Below are 21,329 nucleotides of genomic sequence, written 5' to 3' on the forward strand. Positions count from 1 at the left end.
GAAGAACGTTTGAGATTAAAGGCTGAAGAGTGGCATGGCAGCATAGAAGAACGTTTGAGATTAAAGGCTGAAGAGTGGCATGGCAGCATAGAAGGACGTTTGAGATTAAAGGCTGAAGAGTGGCATGGCAGCATAGAAGAACGTTTGAGATATTTCGAGACTCCGCTTGAAGAAAAAAATCAGGAACTGAAAATGGCCCACCAGAGAAAATGAATGAAGGACACAATGATCAACTCTCAGTCATCGTGGACAGATTGTTGACAATCTAATGAGTGACTTCATCTGTATCTAGAAGAAAGAATGGCTGTATTAGAGGATAAGAATATATCGATACAAGAATCTGAACTCTTCAGAAAACAACTTGAAGTGTCTACTCACGATAAGGAATTGGAAAATGCAAACCCTTTTTCATCTGCAAAACCTAAAGGAGCTGCCCATCAGAAGAGGAACTGACAGCTATGTCTCCCACTGCAGCAGCTGTGGCTTGTTATTTATTACTGTCTATTTACATCTACTTTTTTGCAGTCAGTTTTTTTAATAATTCCTGATGAGAACAGTTTATAGCTACCAGTATGGAAATTGCCTGGCCCCTAGAAAAAAAGTCAGATTTGTGTGTGATGTCATACTCTGGCAATAACTTTGAGAATGGATCAGCTTCTTGAAAAATTGTTGGATTTTCTTTTGGTTGGGCAGAGGTTCTCACTCATTAACTGAATATTTGAAAGTATGCTTTCTACTTGATCAGTATTCTGTATCAACTTTTTATATTACCCATCTAGAATGTATCGACTTGATGGAAAGTTGTTCGGAAACATTGGGAAATACAGCTGGAAGTTTTTCTGTCTGTGTAACAGCAATTGGTGTCACAATTGTTTCCTGTAAATCATAGTAGAATATGTTACATCACGTCTTTCTGAAATAGATGAAAGGTTTACTTTCTCACGAATACTCACATTTTTACATAGTCGTAATAACATGAAACCATAATATTTTGCAGAATCTTTTGAAATGTCTATCTAAAAGTTGAGTGGTGTGGCGGCGCACATCTCTGTAAGTGAACCTGCCCCGATCGTACCCCTGCGCTGGCAGGGCAGCTGCAGAAGATGGAGCCGTCAGGGCTTGCTCATTGCCTCGTGGCTTAGGCCACAGCTCGTGCCCTGGGCCAAGAGATGGCATCACCACTGCGCGGGGAGGAACTCCCATTGGCCTTAAAGGGGCACGCATGAAATTCAAATGAACAGTTCTACTGGAAACCCCACTGAGCTCAGTGGTGTGTTTTCTGTGTTGTTGTAGCCGCTACAGTGGAATAAAAGAAATGGGAAACTGAATTCCCCACTCAGCCTCTGGAATCAACTCTGCCATTCATTGAGCTCTGAACTGATGAATGTCAACATTTTCAGCCCTTCTCCTTTCTTTAATGTCCAAAAATCTGTTGATCTAATTTCAATGCTGTCAATTACTTTTCCTTTGTTTCTCAAAGGTAGAGAATTTTAAAGATGTATCACCTTTGTGTGAATAAATTCCAAAACGTGTTCATTGTAACTGCTTCACTCCTGAAACTAGTCTCCTGCTTCTCTAATTCTAACCTTGTCAGAACTTTGTTAGTTCTTCAAAACTACATTGTTCAAACGTTGAGAGTAGTCAAGGCTTAGTGTACATACACAATGGAATGGAATGGAAGGCAATTTATTTGAAGAATTGTTAGGAGTATGAAGAAGCTAAAAAGCTGGATGTGAGAACTTACTTGAACTGGTATAGAAAGCAGAAGACCCATGATGTACAACTGACTATTCACATCTTTTGATTTTAATATTTTGTTCTTGAGTCTTTGAAGAAATAGTATTCCTAAATTTGTGGGAATCCTTGGCCCATTACTAAAGATGGGCCAGTTCAAGATGGCATTCATCATCGCAAACCTCATGGCATTATGATGCTAATTGAAGATGTATGGAGACTATAACCTTTTAAACAACCTATGCACTCACTGTACAGTCTACCTCTTGCCCAATTGTGGAGAGTCTACGCGTCACGCTTCGGAATTTTCAGCCACTTTAGAATTTCCTAAACTGGATTGAAAATGGGGTTTCTTCACGCCAAGGGACTACAAGAGAATAAAAAATGACAAATAACTGTCATGGATTTGTTTCACATTTTTCAAGATGAAATTGAGACTTCAGAATGAAATGAACAACCATTGCATCAGATAGCATACTGGGCAGACAAGAGAAATTGCTTATCCATTCTCACTATTGGGCATTTCTCACCATATTAGCCTCATACTCCCAATGAAGGGGTTTGAGGTGATCAGTAGCATCATGAATGAAATCTGTATTGTAAAGTTCTTTGTATCATAGAGGCAATGTTATTCTCTGTCAATTTTAAAAATCCAGTGGGTTTGATTGCTATCAATTTGAATTGGGTTGAGGAAAATGTCAAGAACAGTGAATGAATGAAGAGTTTAATGCCATATGTGCAAGTACACTGATAGCAGTTTAAATATAGCTGTACAGTGAGAAAGATTTTTCTGAAAGCAGTCCAAAAGGTTACCTCGAGCATTCATACAGCTGTGTAAAGCACAGCACAATTTACAAAATATGGAGTTGCAATGAAAAAAAATTGTGTAAAAGCAACAGCCTGAGAGTATTGTGGAGTATTTATTCAGGAGCCTGATGGCTGCAGAGAGAGAAAAAAAAACTTGAACTCTGTTGGTGCCCAGTTTCATACTCTTGACCTTTCTCCCTAATGAGAGAAGAGGGAGCTAGGTCATGGGTCCTTCAATATGTTGGCTACCTTTCCAAGTCAGCAAGAGGTAAAGACAGAGTCCCTGGAGGGGAAGGAAGTTTGCATGATGTTCAGAGTTGCATTCCTTCTGATTTGGAGCAGAGCATCTCCCATAGTATGCTGTGATGTATCCAGCAAGTGTGTGCTTCACCCCTTTTCCCCTTGCACATTTGTCCCAGGAATTAACTGGGACACAGTCCAGTGGAAAAAGAAAGGTCAGCACGCTGGCATCAAATTATGTCATTTCACACAGGGGATTGACAGATTCTACCTCTCCTCATATCCCCAGCTTCAGCTGATGCTGGCGTGCCGATTTAAACCAGTGGAAAAAGGACCGCTGAAAGATGCACGTTTCCATTTGAAGGTAGAACAGTCCGATGCCTAGGGCTGAGTGTGTTCAATGGAAAAGCAGTCACTGTCAGAAGCCCCTTTTCCACTGGCATCCTGGTTAATTGCTGTGCAGTATCTTGGGATCAGAAGCCGTTTGTGGTGTTTCCACTGGGCTACATTTAATTGGGACACTGACTGCTGGTTGACTGAGTGTCATAAGCTGGTTCTAATATGTATGTCTGGACTATGATTGCTGCTGTAAAACACTGGATTTCATGATTGGTTCATGACAATATATTCTGATTCTGAATTATCAAAGCCTCAGTAATAGTGGGCTTTTAGGGCTTTGAAGCTGACTTGTTCCTTGGAGTCCACCCCATATTGCTGGATGCCTTTTGAACACAAAAAGTCAATTTTTTTGCCTATCTGCATCTGGAACAATAGTGAGTTTAGTTATTGGTGTTGAGTCTGAAGTGCCAGTTGATGAAGTAGACAAAGACGATGCGGTCAATCAATAATCATGGCTTTTATTAGCAGAAATTCATGGTACAATAATGAAAGACAATAGATGCATATACAGTAATACCCAAGGGGAATGTCCTTAACAGTAGAGATGATGCATAGCCAATGATAGTACAGCAAGGCTCACCAGAGGGGGGAGACAGGCAGCTTGACGGACATTCACCACGGAGTTGTATCTCACCTTTTTTAAAACTCTGAAGTATCACTCTTCAGGTCTCTTGGCATATAGGTTATGTAAACTATATGGATTGTATAACATGATTTTGCTTGAAGTCATAAATACGAGCCTGCTTCAGTCAGAAATGTAAATATTTCCTGCGTTTGGTTGTTTTACTCATTTCATTAAATATTTTTGAGCCTAATGATACACTTACGGCTTTTTAATTTTGTAACTTCTTGCAACTCTTTTTTTTCAATTTTTCAGCAAAGTTGATGTGTTATTTTGAATCCTGTTCAACAATGTTTATTCTTGATTGTATTTTGAGAGAATGTGTTTCAATATAAACCATTCTCTGCCCATTGCCTTCTAATTTCTTCAGGCTGCTAATCCTCTTATAGATTTTTCCTAAAATGGATGTTAGTGAAACTTCAAAAATTATTTTGTCTTGTGGGAGGCACAAGTTCCAAACAAAATAATGACCTAACCTCCCTCCAAAAGGGAGTCTGGACAGTTGTGAAATAAGTTACCCAATCGGTACTTCCTTGTGGTGACTTGAGTTAGCAGCTTAATGGCAGAACCCACATCATGAAAATTATTTTTTTTAACCAGTGAATGATGCTATTTCTGATTGTGGAGTATATATTTGGAAAACAAACTTTTTAAAAGGTCACAACTCCATCTTTTGGGAAAATGTATCAGACAAGGATAATACAATCTTTGAGGTATCACAGGAGAGTTGAGAAGATCAGGTTAGATAACAATGGATTGGGCAAAACAGAGTGGCAATCAAGTGTGCTTTCACCTGAGGATTAAACAGTCTGATTAAGCGTAAGCGAGTCTTGGCGTATATTAAGAAAATGAAAATTGATGTTGCTCTTTTACAAGAAACACATTTGAATGTGAAGGAAAGTGAAATTAAAGAGGGACTGGGTTGGGCATGGATATTCTTCTTCATTTAATTCTAGGGCTAAAGGCGTAGCAATTTTGATACATAAAACTTTATCTTTTGAATTACAATCAATGGTGGAAAAGGCAAGATGAATTCTTAAATTAAATTGCAAGATTTTTAGTGAATTTTGGACTTGACTTAATATTTATGCCCCAAATTTAGATGATGAAATATTTATTTCAGATGCATTTTTATGTTTGGGTCAGGCTAATGATAATATTTTAGTTGGTGGTGATTTTAATTGTGTTTTGAAACCTTTATTAGATAAATCTCCAAAGAAAGTTAAGAAATCCAAGATGGCAGTTCAGGTTCAAGTGTGGTTTCACCTGTTGTCAATCGATAAGAAATCATGTAAACTATTTTGTCAAAAATCTAAGGTGATTAATAACATGAGAATCTGAACAAATATGAAGTCTAGAGAAATCCATGATGTATACTATTGAGATAGGTCACATTTGAAGTACTTGTGTCTAATCTGTAAACAAAAAAAGCATGTGGAACTTCTGATGAAGAGCAAAGATGTATAAAAAATATCTGAATTGAGAAGGTATATCGCTATCAGATAAGATTAGGTAGGCCTATCTTTTTTTTCATTGTGTGAAAAGAATCAGAATTTGTTTCCGTGAACATGTCACAAAATTCATTGACTTTTTTCTCAGTATCACAACCAACTTTACAAAATAAATATAGTGTAAGAAAAAAATCAAAGTAAGGCAGTATCTGCGGTTCATTGTGCATTCACCCAACTGAAGAAGCTGTCCTTGTACTGCTTAATGCTCATCTTCAGACTCCTGTACTGTTTTCCCAATGATAGCAGAGTGAAGCGGACGTGGCCTGGGTGATGGGGGTCTTTGAGGATAGAGGCTATCTTCTTAAAACACCGCCTCTTGTAGATGTTCTCGATGAAGTAAAGACTGGCGCCTGTTATGTCACAGGCCGAGTTAACAACTCTCCAGAATTTTTTCATGTCCTAAGCAATTAGCACCTCTGTACCAGACAGTGGTGCAGCCATCCAGAATGCTCTCCATGGTATGCCTGCAGAAGTTGTCAAGAGTCTTCAGTGAGATTCTGAAACTCCTCCTCTGCTGGCAAGCCATCTCCAGGACATATTCTCAGAGATGACATTCATGAATTAGAAGTGCCTCACCCTCTCCACTGCTGAGCTCTCTGTGAGAGCTGGTTCATGTTCTCCTGTCTGAAAAGAGTAAGTAAAGGAAAATCTCGTTGAGTTTTTTAAAATTAACCAGGTCTGATGGACTATGGCAACAAATTCTTATTCTTTTCACACAATAAAAATGTATAGGCCTAACAAATCTTTACATGTGTATGTAAAGGCAAGTGAAGAGACATTTTTTTACATTAGAATATGCAACTTTCAGACACACATTATTAAAATGAATGATCAAGAAGGAAATAAGAGTGATGAAAAGGTAGTGTGCCAAGTCAATGAAAATGGGAGGGTATGGATCATTTAGCCAAAATGTCCCATTCTGTGCTCATAAATTTTTGTCATTTTGTTGTTGTGCTCTCAATTTTTTTGAACCTTGTAACCAAATTTTTTAATGTGTATTTTTATTAAATGCACTGTGGAAATGTACAGTAATAGCATATATTGCACTACATTCTTGATCCACATTTTCTTCCTGAATTGTCAGATATTAACAATGTGATTCAAGATTAACCATTTCTAATTGTTCACAAATTTCATTTGAATTTGAGTTTGTTCACAACTTTCTGCAGATAGACATGCCTACCAACAACGTGGGTGTATCTTATCAGGAGTTGGTTGAACTTCTGAGACCTGTTAAATTTCAGCTGCAGATCCTTTTTTTCAGTACTGCTTCCATCTTCCTTTATTAAAACTTGCATTTACATAGACGCTGATTTAAATACTGAAATTCCTTACTCCTATCATTCTTTAGAACAAATATAACATTGTGCTGCTTTCAAATATGTTATGTATTTGTCTTTGGCTTTATTTCTGTTTCTTTTCAATTATTATTTTTTCTACATTTGTTTTAACTCTTTCATCTCTCCTCGTACAGTTCATATATTGCTTATTTTTTAATTTTTAAAAAATTTTCAATCAATGTGGAGTTACTAAACAAAGTCAAAGGAACATCACAGATATACACAATAAAATGCCAAAACTGAACTCAATATTGATATACAATGAAGGACGAATCAACACATTATCAGAATTATCAAATTCTGCACTTTTAAACCATAGAACATTACAGCTCAGGAAACAGGCCATTCGACCTTTCTGGTCTGTGCCGACCAATAAAACTAGCTAGTTCCACTGACCTACTCTCATTCCATAACCCTCAATACCACTCCTATCCATGTATTTATCCAATTTATTTTTAAAACAAGATTGAATCTGCATTCACTACATGAGATGGCAGCTCATTCCACACTCCTACCATGTCAATACAAAATTACACACCTTGCCGATCCTTAAAAGTAGGAAACAGAAAAAAGGAAAAAAAGAAAAAGGGAAAGACCCCCCTCCCCAAAAGAAAAGGAAAAAAAGAAAGAGGTAATTCTCCCATGACAAAAATTATCCACTTTCCAAAAGCATTAATTACATGGAGATGAAATATTATGTGATTCATCCAGAGCTAACTTCCTCCCTTAAGGGATAAATGTCTTGACATAGACATTGCTAGGGATATTAGAGATAGTAGTATTGGAGCCTGGAGGGGGGAATCATCAAAGGTTCCCCCCCCCCCACCCCCCTGTATATCATAAATACGTGATTCATATTTAAAAAACATATTGTTGTAGCTAGCTGCTACAAGCTATGGCTCTACGGAGCATAGAAAGAACACGCTGTTCCCAGAAAGAACGACACAAACCCCACTCAGCTTTATTGGGCTCACAGCCCTGCTTTTACTCTCCAGCTGAGGGGTGTGGTCAAAACCCTCTCAGCACTGATAGGTGTGGTTGTGATCCACTTTTCCTGATAGGCCAGTTAAGCTCTTTTGGTTGTGGCCAATTGGAGGGCAGCACCGCGGGCCTCATGCAGCCTGCTGGATCATTGCATTCATTCTTCATTTTGTGAGGCCCCGTTGGGGAGCTGTAAAGGGCTGCCACACGGTAACAATTTCTGAGGTTGTAAGTAATCTTCTCCAGGGGACACAACAATGCATTTCTGACTTCCAGAGGGTCTGACCCAGTTGGGAATCAGATTTCCAAGTAATGGCTATGCATTTCCTGGCCACTGCTAAAGCGGGTTTAACAAATTTCAATTGATATCTTGTCATCCTCATCTTCAGTCTTATATCTGATACTTAACCCAGTAAAAAAAATTCTAGCACCTGAGGGTATCGAATTCTGCTAATTTGTTCCAGGAAATTCCTCAAATTTTCCCAGAAGGGTCTCACCTTAGGGTTGAATACAAAAAGGTCCCTATATCTTGACTGTATTGAAAACATAAAAAGGATATGTCAGATTTTGATTTATTTCATTTTTGTGGAGGAAAGTACAGCTGATGCAAAAAAAAATATTGTATCAGACAATACCTTACATTAATTGTGTTACTTGTGCTGTCCCGGCATAGGTCAGACTAGCAAAATGGATCAATTTCTGAACCTAAATCTGATTCCCATCTTTCTTGACTTATCTAGCCTTGTTTAGGGGCTTCCATCTGAAGTAAAAAATACATTTTTGAAATAAATTTGTTTGTGATCTCCTTTCAAACCAGAGTCTCTATTTCATTACATTGTGGTAAGGACAATGCTGGATCTAATTTATCCCTTTAATAAGATAGCAGAAAAAGGATGTATTTCAAACTGCAAATTTATTCCTAATTTGTTCAAATATCATAAATTGTCCCTGTTCAAAACAATCTTCGATATATTTGATCCCACTCTGAAACCAAGGTTCCAGAATTTTATTATCAATTGTAAACGGAATTGATTTATTTTGAACTAGGGGTGTTTTAGGCGAGAGGCCCTCCCCCCCAAAAAAAACAACAATTTGGCCATTGAGTTTATTCCAAATTGTAATAATATGTTTTAGTAAGGGGACTTCCTGAAGACCAGATAGTAATTTAAAATTCCATTTGTTTTTAAAATTTGTATATTTTGTAAATTGTGCTGTGCTTTACACAGCTGTATGAATGCTCGAGGTAACCTTGTATAGTTCCAATTTTACCTAAGATGACATCTCTTCCATCAAAGAGGGAGATGATGAACTTCATTTGGGTTGTCCAATGATATTTTTAAAGTATGGGAGCTTTCATTCTTCCAGTTCTTAATTCCAGGTTAATTTATCGATAGACTCTGAGCAAACTTGCCCTTCCACAGAAATTTACTAATATATTTAATTAAATTCTGAAAGAATTGTTGTGGTACTAAAACAGGTAAGTTTTGGAAAAGATGATGTAATTTAGGCAATATTCATTTTTATACAATTGATCCTTCCAATCAAAGAAGTGAAAGAGTTATCCATTTATTTAAATCATCCTCAATTTTCCGAAGCAAGAGAAGTTAATTCAACTGGTATAAATTCTGCAAGTTATTATCTATCTTAAATACCTAAATATTTAATCTCATTAAGCAGCCACTTGAGTTAAGAGCTTCTTCTAACATGATCATACTTCCCATCCGTAAGTGGCATAACTTTGTTTTTATCCCAATTAACTTTATACAAGTACACAATCCTTTATCTGCAACCCTTGGGGGACAGTGTGTTCTGAATTTCAGATTTTTCCAGATTTTGGAAAGCCAGATTTAATCCCTCCCAAATTGTGCTGCTGTATTCATCCCCATCCCCTTCCAGTCACGCTAGAGTCTTCCCCCCCCCCCCTCACCCGCCTGACTCGCACTGCCGGTCTCCCTCCACCCCCCACTCGCCCGCCCGACTCACACTGCAGGTCTCCTCGCCCGCCCAACTCGCGCTGCCGGTATCCCCCCCCCCTCGCCCGCCCGACTCGCGCTGCCGGTCACCTCCCCCCCTTCGCCCGCCTGACTCGTGTTGCCGGTCTCACCCCCCCCCCCCCCCCACCCAATTTTGGAGCTTTCTGGATTTTGGATGTCCAGATAAAGGATTGTGTACCTGTAGTCTGAGAAAAATTCCAATTTAGACTCTAATGAACTCGCTGGGTCTGTCAGATATATCAGAACATTATCAGCAAATAGATTTATTTTATGTTCTTCCTGGTGAAGCCTGAAGCCTTTTATGTCTGGATCTTGGCGGATAGCTTCCACTAATGGTTTGATAGCCAGGACGAAAAGCGAAAAGTGCTGGAGATGATGGATCTGGACAATGGGAACATCGGTGAGATTTGGCCATTAGCGATTACTTTCACTTTAGGTTCATAATACAGAGCTTTTACCCAATTAATAAATTCCTCTCCTAGTCCAAATGTTCTCAAAACTTTAAATAAATAGTCCCATTCCAGTCTGTCAAAAGTTTTCTCTGCATCTTGGTCCAGTGTGACACTCAATTCATCTCTTGTTTGTGCCAGATGGATAATACTGAGCACTCTGTTAACATTGTCAGCAGACTGCCTCTTCTGCACCAAACCCATCTCGTCTACATTTATTAATTTAGGCAAATATACTGCCAATCTATTTGCCAGAGCTTTAGCAATAACCTTATAGTCCATATTCAATGAGATGGGCCTAACAGAAGACGGTCATTCATTGCTTTTTATTTTGTTTCGAAAGTTGTATAGTTTTATAATGCATCATCTTGATCTTGTATTTACAAATTTAGGTTGATTTATAGGACTAGGTGTTAAAATCCCTAATGTTTCAGTATTGGTTAGATTCATCCTCTCTTGGAGTAGTATGGTCAGTTGCCCCAATTACAATAATGGAGGATGATCTCAAGGGAATTTTATCTGGTATTGGACACATCTTCAGTTGTATTCCCTGGTATCATTGGATGTTTGGGCTTTTTAAATACAAGACACCCTCTGCCAAGCCAGGCCCATCACAGGCTGATCAGACTTGGGTGTGTCCCCCATTTCTCCTAGTGGTCATTTGGAGCCCAGATAGGATCCCTCCTTTTCAGCCAGAGCCAGAGATTGCTTGTTTCAGCTGAGTCGGAGAGGGATTTAATTGACTTTCTGAGTGCCTACCCTGTGATTCCTACTTCCCTCAGAACTTTTTATATGGGTTTGGCAACAAATCCTCAACAACCAACTTCAACCAGACGATCTTCACTTTCCAGCCTCGCTCTTTTGCTTAAGCAGCAAAATTAATATAACATGGTATCTTCTGTTCTTGTTCCTTATCCATGGTATCTTCCCAAGAAACCAGTAATGAAGACAATTTGTTGAGAGCTGGACCAGAGTACCAGATCTGGTCTCAGATTGGTGCTGGCAATCTCCAGTGGAAAGATGAATCGCTGCCCAAGGTCTCCAGCAATTTCCAGTCTCTGGCTTTGTTTGGTTGTCCTATGTATTGGAGTGAGTCCTGTGACTTATTCCCTCCCGAACGAAAGATATTAGGCATGGGAGGATGTCTTGGTTCTGGGTGTTTGATGGCAGGGCATTGAAAGTTTTTTTTAAAACTTTTGAGTTTGACAGCTCGGCATCTCAGCACTTGATTGTGTTGCCAGGTCTATCAGCCTTGAGTGAGATAGACATTGCACCCAACCAAAATATGTTTGAGGGTAGCAGGAACTGTGCAGAGGGGACATGCTGAATCATCTCCCAACCACAGATTTAGGTTTGTGGGAAAGCCGCTGATTAGTTATTTTTGGTGGCACTGTGATCATTTTTTTCAAATCAAATTTCAAAGTTCAAATTTATTACAATACGCTTCCAATTATCTGAAATGGTTGGGACAGGAAAAGTGGAATTTTCACTAAAGCAGCCCTGTAGCATCAGGAGAATACTTATATCAGCTGTTGCTGAACCCTACACCTCCTCACGCGATCCCCGACACCTCCCCACTGCTGTCGCCAATCCTGCGTGGGAAGCTGAGGTCCCTGCTTCCTGACTGGAGCTGGAGGTCTTATCTCACCTGTAAGTGATAGGAGATTGCACAGGGATTGTCCTCCAGCAGAATTTCAGCAACATTCACTGAAAGGGTATTTGACAGAAGGAGCAGCTCGGGTGAGCAGGGTGAGAGCGCGGCTCGGGCAGGCAATCAGGGATAGAGTCCGGTATTCAATTCAAATTCTTGAGAATCCCACAATACAATTTATCACAAAGTTGCAGTAACTCATGGCTAAAAATGAGAATTTCCTTCAATGTGTAACCTGTAGACAAATGTCTCCTTTGTAAAACGGATTCCTTGTTGCCCCACTTGAGCACAGTGGGTACATTTTTTTCAAATTGTAACGTCATGTCTCACCTGGGGGGGGGGGAACTTTGGGATGTTCGTAATTTCAGTTGATCGGTTTTTGGTTAATCCGAAATGTACTGTATCAGAGTACATACATGACATCACATGTCATCCTGAGATTCTTTTTCCTACAAGCCTGGCAGAATTTCTACTTATTGGGAACTGTAAACTGTACTCAAGAAAAAAAAAATCTGAAGGGAAAGTGGAAATTTAAACAAAGAGAAATGTAAACCAACTGCAATCTAAAAAACAAAAATTCAGTAATAAATAATGTGCAAGGTAAGAGTCCTTAAATGAGTCTCTGATTGAGTGATGTTGGAGGGAGAGCAACTGTTCCTGAACCTGGTCGTACAAGTCTTGTGGCCCTTGTATATGTTTCTTGATGGCAGCATGTCATGGGTGGTGTGGATCCTTGATGATTGCTGCTGCTCCGATGGCAGTGTTCCACGTAGATTATCTCCATGCCTGTGATGCACTGGGCTGTGTCTACTTCCTTTTGCAGGGCTTTCTGCTCTGAGATATTGGTGCCCCTCTACCAGCCCATGATGCACTTTCCACTACACATCTGTAGGGGTTTGGCATGGATTTTTAATGTCATACTAAACCTCTGCAAACTCTTGACGAAATGGAGATGCTAATATGCCTTCTTCATGATGACATTAGTATGTTGGGTCCAGGAAAGGTCTTCCAAGGTGATAACTCCCAGGAATTTACTTCTGCTTACCCCTTCAACCTCTGATTCCCCCAAATGATCACTGGATCAATACATCTGTTTTTCCCTTCCTGAAGTCTACAATCAGCTCCTTGATTTTGATGTTATTGAGTGAGTTAAGTCTTCATTCTCCCTCTTGTATGCTGACTCATCACCCCTTTTTATGCAGCCCAATACAGTAGTATTGTCTGCATATTTGTAAATGGTGTTGTTGTCTTACCAAGCCACACATTCATGGATGTCAAGTGAGTAGAGCATGAGGCTAAGTACACAGCATTGATGCGCTCCACTGTTGATGGAGATTGAGGAGGAAATGTTCTTGTCGATCCACACTGATTGGGATCTGAAGAGGAGGAAATCCAGGATCCATTTACATTGTGGGGTATTGAGGCCCAGGTCTTGGAATTTTCTGATTTGTTTTGAGGGGAATGATGGTATTGAATGTCAAATGATGAGCATCCCACTGTATGCATTTTTGCTCTCAAGGTGTTCCAGGGTTTTGTGTCGAGGGAGTGAGATGGCATCTGCTGCAGACTTGTTGTGCAGTCATGTCAGTGCTCGAGCTGATATGCTTCAAGACTAGCCTCTCAGAAAAACGTTGTCACTGTGGATGTGAGTGCCACTGGTCGGTAATTATTTCAGCAGATTATCACACTCTTCTTGGACACACTTATGATTAAGGTCTGTTTGAAACAGGTGCATACCACACCCTATCGGAGTTAGATATTGAAGAAATCCATGAATACATTGGGCAGTTGGTCGGCACAGGTTTTCAATACTTGACAGAGTATTTCGTCTGGACCAGATGCTTTCCTTGGATTTACTCTGCTGAAGGCAGCCCACATGTCTCCTTTGGATACTGACAGGAGAGGATCATCAGGGGATGTGGGGTGCTCATTAGTTCTTCCTTGCTCTGGTGGTTAAATCAGGCATACAAGGCATTGAGCTCATTTGGAAGTGAAGCTTTGCTGTTTCCTATTGGACTGGATTTCATTTTGTCGCAGGTTACATCATTTAGATCCTGCCACAGCTGTCAGGTATCCTTTGTTGTTTCTATTCTCATTAGAATCTCCATTTCACTAGGGAGATGACTTTCTGTTGGTCCTCGTATGAATGAAGGTCTTTACTGTGTGATATTTGATGGCAGAAATACTGTTCTTAATCTTTGGGTATGGATGCTTAATGATCTTTGATTAGACACCTCCATGGTATTTTGTACATTCATGCTTATTTCAGGCAAGCAAACTTGTTGAAATTCTGGTCAAAAGGATGAAGAAAAAAGTTTCACAATAAAATGATTATTGTTCACAGGACCAAAATCAATTCTCACCTCTTATCTAGTTAATACCTTTTATTCATCTGGCCTCCTCCCCTATCCAGTTTATAGTCTTTAGAGGGCGGCTTGATTGGCGTAGTAGCTAGCGCATTGCCTTTACAGCACCAGTGATCGGGGCTGGGGTTTGAATTCTGTGCTGTCTGTAAGGAGTTTGTCTGTTCTCCCCAAGTCTGTGTGGGTTTTCTCCATGGGCTCCAGTTTCCTCCCACCATTCAAAACATACCGGGCATGTAGGTTAATGGGGTGTAAATTGGGTAGAATGGACTCGTGGGCCAAAATGACCTGTTATCATGCTGTATGTCTAAATTAAAAAAAACATAAATTGATTCTGATGCCTCCTTGATCTTTGCTTTTTCTTTGAAGAAGTGCTCAAGCCTGAAACATATCTTTATACCTTTACCGCTGATGGGTGTTGCAAGGCTGGCTGAGTACCTCCAGCATTTCTGTGTGTTTTTATGACAATCACGGCATCTGCAGATTTTCGTTATTCACTCCAAGTCATTATTGGTGACTTGTTCAATATATTCTGGACAGAGTTGGAAAGATACATTATTTGACTGATATTTCCACCACTCACCCCTTGCTGACATGTTTCTGCCCTATTCTTCTGGCAAAGTAAGTGCAAGAAAAGACTGAAGACAAAGTAAAGTAAATATTTCTGGATGCTATTTTGTTATTCTTCCATAATTGAAACATGGGAGAACATTTGAGTATGTTTCAGAGAATCTGATCCAGATACTTTTTGTGGCACGATTGGAATAAACAAAAATTGAATTAGAAATGCTGTAATTTCCTAGGATAAAGATGAAAAATGTATAAAAATGCATTGTACTCCCAAGTTTTTGCCACATTCAGCAATTAACGTAATTTGTTAAGACAATATTTTTTTGGAATCCTTCAAGACTTCAAAGTTAAAGTAATCTTTCATTCACTAAATAAATTAAGAAAATTATATTTTCTCTTTTTTTTAAATATAGCAAGGTCCGTGGAAATCTACCGGAAGGGAGAACAAACCTGGCTTACATTTCTCTGGCCAAGATTCAGCATTTACCAGTCCCATTGGTATGATCAAACCTCCAGCACAGTTCAGCAGTAGTTCTTGTCACATCTCTCCCAAAGAGGTATGTGAATGATGCAAGTCTGTTTTCTAATTGAAACTGGATGATGTTACCATTTGTCTCACTATTGAGATCTCCTCTGGAAATTACAATCTGCCTTTGACCTAAATGACTTGAGTATGGACAAGGAATCAGTAACAAGTTCTCTTTTTAATTTTTTTTTTTTTTTTTTTACGCACACCTCTGAGAACTCAGATTGTCTGCATGTGATGTAATAGGCATCTGTCCTTGTATTGCAACAGACAAATCATGGAAGGGAAGAGCTAATTTGTACACATTTTAAAATCTGTTTGATTTTCCACTTGAGGGGAAAAAAGTGGCATCATTCACTTAACTCAGTTAAGTCATGGCTAATTTGTATCTCAACTCCATTTAAGCCTCACATCCTTTGACCTCTAAACCTTCCAAAAAAATATAACATAGATTGAGAATTTCACTTTACCCTACATAATGAAGAGTTCCAGATATTGGTTAATAAATGCCTCATGATTTTGCTTCAAAATGAGTGAGCACAAACTTAAAGATTGTCTTCTTCTCAGATTCTCTGCCAGAAGGTTTTAAATTGGTGAAACAGATTATATGCATTTACTGTTAGATATCATTTCATTTTAAAAGGTTTCTAGTTTGCATTCCTCTAAGGTTCACTTAGTATTGTAAAGTTTCTTTAAGATGACGCATATCTTGTCTCTGCTGTGGTATTATTCCTTTCTTAAATTGAGTTGGTTTATGGACCTCAAAAACTTACCTTGATTGAACTTCAAACTGTAAATTAACCACTTGCCTCTTTGTTATTAAGTTTGTAACATTCTTCTGAGGAATAAGAATGAATCTACTGCTAATTTTTGTTCATAAATTTTAGTCACCTTAACAGTAGGAAAATTAATATATTTTGTATTGAATATTGAACAGTAATGTCAACATCCTTTTTTTCAGACACCTTCAAGCACTACTCCTCCAATTGAGATTAATACCAGTCGATTAATAAAAATGACTCGTGTGAAAACTGACAAGAAGAGCGAGTTTTTGAAGGGATTAAAAGATGACCAGAATGGTGAAATCGCAGAACACAGAGATTTCAACAAATTGGAAGTTAGTTTAGTACATTTAATAATTTATTGATCTTCATTTCTGAAACATTCACTGACATGATATTGTTTGACTTTTAAATATTTTATTTATATTTTCACAAGCTTGTACAACCATATACACTGTCATGCCAACAATATCAGTTCATTTTGAAATGTACATATATTCATTTTATTTATGACAATATATACAAGCCCATGTCTTTACCAACCCTTCCCTTCTTCCCCCCCCCCCCCATGTAAAACAAAACTACTCACTCAAACTTCAACCAACAGCAACAAAACTTTAACACCAGGAAAAAAAATAATAAATAGGGGCAGGGATTGTACCAGCTCAGTGGGCGCCCTCTGGGCCGATATTCATTCCTGACTTTCCTTGATCGGGATCAGTGCGAGGGAGAGAAATCCGCAGCAAGAAATGGGGAAACCAATCACCTCCATGTACCTATGTAGGGCATATATGACTGCCAGATCTTGCAAAAGGTACGGTATTTGTTTCTCAGGTTATAAGTTATTTTCTCCAGGGGAACGCAGGTCTGCATTTCTTTGTTCCATCGATTGATACTAAGACTAGAGTCGAATTTCCAAGTCGCCGCAATGCACTTCCTGGCCACTGCCAATGCGATTAACACAAATTGGATTTGAAATTTGGACAGCTTCATTGTAAGCCCTATGTCCGTTATGTTACCCAACAGGAACATCTCTGGGAATCGTTTGCCTATGATTTTCTCTGGGACTTGGCCGAGTTCTTCCCAAAACACCCTCACGTTGGCACATGGCCAGGTTGCGTACACAAACATCCCAGTTGCCATACCGCATCTGAAACATTGGTCCAAGAGTTCTGGTTTTGACCTGTTTATTTTCTGCGGCATTAGATGCAGCTGCAGCAAGAAATTATACTGCACCAACCTTACCTTGCATTGATGACCATGGTCATGCTGACCTGGCATAAGTCAGACCAGCATCTCTCAGCAATTACAATACCCAAGTCCGACTCCCATCTTTCTCTCGACCTATGGAGACCTGGTTTGGGTTTATCCAATTGGAGCAGGAAATAAATTGCAGAAATGAATTTCTTTCCACTCTCCCTTCAAATCATGGTAGACCCATAAAAAAGATCTTATTTAAAGATAGCAGTGGAATGTTTGATTTGGCAAATCATATTTATTTTTGAGTTGCGCAAATGACATTAATTGCCCCTGCTTGTAACAGTCCTCTATACACCTGATGCCATTACGGTGCCAGGTGTCTAGGATCTTGTTACCAACTGTTAATGGTATTAATTTATTAGGAGTCAGGAGTTTTGGGGTCAGCCCCACTTTAAAATATTGGTTAATTTTGTTCCAGATATCAATCACTTGTTTTAATATGGGGCTGCCCTTCTTTCCTGACAGCAATTTAGCATCCCATTTATAGATAAAGTCCTTTGCCATCCTCTCGCCCACCAGGTGCAGATCAATTTGTGCCCAATAATACATTTTTTTGAGTCTGCCTGGACTGTAGTCCCATGTTAATTTTTCCATAGAGCCCCTTGCCACCTTACCATTCCAGAGAAACATTCTGACCTTGTATAGCAGCTGTTTGAAGAAAGCCCGGGGAAACTGCACAGGTACTGTCTGAAAAAGATACTGGAATCTTGGCAACACATTCATTTTGATGCAGTTAATCCTACCCTACCCACTAATGTTATGGACAGGGACATCCATCTATTTAAATTTTCCTTGACTCTCTCCAGCAAGGGGGCATAATTTAAATTGAATAAATTGTTCAAGTTTCCATCAATATTAACTCCTTGGTATTTGATCCCCTCCTATGGCCACTTTAAATTGCTATTTTCTTTAAGTTGTCTTTAATTCCCTTTGGTGAGTGGCATCACCTCACTTTTTCCCCAATTGATCTTGTACCCGGAGAGTTCCCCATAGCCCTCCAATAGCACGTGCAGTCAAGGCAGAGAAGTCACAGGGTATGTCAGATATATCAGCAGGTCATCAGCAAATAAGTTGATTTTGTGCTCCTCCTGGCCGCTTCTATAACCTTTAATGTCTGGATCCTGGCAAATGGCCTCAGCCAGTGGTTCCATTGCTAGCACATAGAGAGTCGGTGATAGCGGAAACCCTTGTCTACTAGATCTAATGATTGGTCATTATCTTTGTCTTGGATGCATGGTATAGCACCCTAATCCAATTTTGAAAAGTTGGCCCTCACCCTACTTTCTTCAGCACTTTATATAAAAATTCTTACTCGAGTCTATCAAAAGCTTTCTCTGCATCCATGGAAACAGCCAGTCCCTTCTCATTTCTGATTTGTGGCAGATACATCACACTCAACAGTCTGCTAATGTTATCCACTGCTTGCCTCTCCTGCACAAAGCCTGTCTGGTCTTTGTTTATTAATTTTGGTAAATGTCATGCCAGTTTGTTTGCCAGGGCCTTGGCAAGGATCTTGTAATCAGTATTCAGCAGGGAAATTGGTCTATAAGAAGGCAAAAGCGGATCTTTACCCTTCTTTAAGATTATCGTAACAATAGCCATTGTGAAAGATTCCAGGAGGGTCCGTGTTTTCTTTGCCTGGTCCATCACCTACATATACAGAGGCATTACTAAATCCTTAAATTCTCGATAGAACTCGGGTGGGAATCCGTTCCCCCTCCCTGGAGACTTGTGAGCTTGTAGCGCACTCAATGCTTTCCCCAGCTCTTCCTCTATAAGTTTTCCCTTTTTTTTAAAATTTTTTATTTTTCACACCATAAATCACAATAGCCATGATATACACTTTTTCTTTTTCACACATTTACAGTGACTTTTTCTCCCCCCCCCTCCCTCCTCCCAAGCCACCCCCCCCCCCTCATCCATTTTAGGTATACAATCTAGGTTGCGTTAATTCAGTCAGACAATGTTGTCATTCAACAAAAATACACCAGAAATTCTACAGATTCCATTCTTTTCTTTCCTTCTCCTTCCATCAACTTAGGTAATGTTTGTCCCCGGTAGGTTTTCGCTATTGTATTTAATGTAAGGCTCCCATACTTGTTCGAATATTTCAATATTATTTCTTAAACTACATGTTATTTTTTCTAATGGAATACATTTATTCATTTCTATATACCATTATTGTATTTTCAAATTATCTTCCAATTTCCAGGTTGACATAATACATTTTTTTGCTACGGCTAGGGCTATCTTAACAAATCTTTTTTGTGCATCTTCCAAGTCAATTCCAAATTCTTTATTTTTTATGTTACTTAGGAGAAAGATCTCTGGATTCTTTGGTATATTGTTTTCTGTTATTTTATTTAATATCTGATTGAGATCATCCCAAAATTTTTCTACTCTCTCACATGTCCAGATTGCATGAATTGTTGTTCCCCTTTCTTTTTTACATCGAAAACATCTATCAGATACTGTTGGGTCCCATTTATTTAACTTTTGCGGTGTAATGTATAGTCTGTGTAACCAATTATATTGTATCATACGCAGCCTCGTATTTATTGTATTTCTCATCGTTCCAGAACATAATTTCTCCCATGTTTCCTTTTTTATCTTTATATTTAAATCTTGTTCCCATTTTTGTTTAGTTTTACCATTTGTTTTCTCATTCTCCTTTTCTTGCAGTTTAATATACATATTTGTTATAAATCTTTTGATTAACATTGTATCTGTAATCACATATTCAAGGTTACTTCCCTCTGGTAAACTCAAATTGCTTCCTAATTTATCTTTCAAGTAGGATCTCAGTTGGTAATATGCCAGCGCTGTATCTCCAGTTATATTGTACTTATCTCTCATTTGTTCAAAGGATAAGAATCTACTTCCTGAAAAACAATTTTCTATTCTTTTAATCCCTTTTTTTTCCCATTTTCTAAAGGAAAGGTTGTCTATTGTAAAAGGGAGTAGCTTATTTTGCGTCAATATTAGTTTTGGTAATTGATAATTTGTTTTATTTCTTTCTACATGAATCTTCTTCCATATATTGAGGAGATGGTGTAATACTGGAGAAGTTCTATGTTGTACCAATTTTTCGTCCCATTTATATAATATGTGTTCAGGTATCTTTTCCCCTATTTTATCTAATTCTAATCTCGTCCAGTCTGGTTTTTCCCTTGTTTGATAAAAATCTGATAGGTACCTTAATTGTGCGGCTCTATAATAATTTTTGAAGTTTGGCAATTGTAAGCCTCCTTGTTTATACCATTCTGTTAATTTATCTAGTGCTATCCTCGGTTTCCCCCCTCTCCATAAAAATTTCCTTATTATTTTCTTTAACTCTTTGAAGAATTTTTCTGTCAGTTGTATTGGCAATGCCTGAAATAAGTATAGTATCCTTGGAAAAATGTTCATTTTAATACAGTTTATCCTTCCTATCAGTGTTAGTGGTAGCTCTTTCCAATGCTCTAAATCGTCCTGTAATTTTTTCATTAGTGGATTGTAATTGAGTTTATATAATTGGCCTAGATTTTTGTTTATTTGTACACCTAGGTATCTTATTGCCTGCATTTGCCATCTGAATGGGGATTCCTTCTTAAATTTTGAGAAATCCGCGTTATTCATAGGCATTGCTTCACTTTTATTTATGTTTATCTTGTATCCCGACACTTCTCCATATTCCTTCAATTTCTTATATAGTTCTTTTATTGATAGTTCTGGTTCTGTTAAGTACACTATCACATCATCCGCAAATAGACTGATTTTATATTCCCTGTCTTTTATTTTTATTCCTTTTATATTATTATCTATTCTTATCGATTCTCCTAGTGGTTCTATCGCTAGCGCAAACAATAATGGTGATAGTGGGCATCCCTGCCGCGTTGACCTGCTTAAGTTAAATTGCTTTGATACATGTCCATTTACTGTCACTTTCGCTAACGGTCCCTTATATAATGCTTTAATCCAATTAATATACTTCTCCGGTAAACTGAATTTTTGCAATACTTTGAACAAGTAATTCCATTCTACTCTGTCAAAGGCCTTCTCTGCGTCTAAAGCAACTGCTACTGCAGGTGCTTTATTTCCTTCTACTGCATGAATTAAGT

General features: G+C 38.6%; 1 protein-coding gene across 6 annotated transcripts in view; it reads left to right on the plus strand.

Annotated features, from left to right (window-relative positions):
- The window catches only part of gpbp1l1 (GC-rich promoter binding protein 1-like 1), a 121,329-nt gene that overhangs the window by 83,980 nt on the left and 16,020 nt on the right, over positions 1–21,329 (plus strand). For all 6 annotated transcript variants that reach the window (XM_069938778.1, XM_069938772.1, XM_069938776.1 and 3 more), the window contains exons 8-9: positions 15,075–15,218; positions 16,149–16,304. In XM_069938778.1, the coding sequence (XP_069794879.1) occupies positions 15,075–15,218; positions 16,149–16,304 (300 nt within the window). The remainder of the gene's footprint in view (positions 1–15,074; positions 15,219–16,148; positions 16,305–21,329) is intronic.

Source organism: Narcine bancroftii, chromosome 5 (genome assembly GCF_036971445.1).
Source record: "Narcine bancroftii isolate sNarBan1 chromosome 5, sNarBan1.hap1, whole genome shotgun sequence".
Lineage (NCBI taxonomy): Eukaryota > Metazoa > Chordata > Chondrichthyes > Torpediniformes > Narcinidae > Narcine > Narcine bancroftii.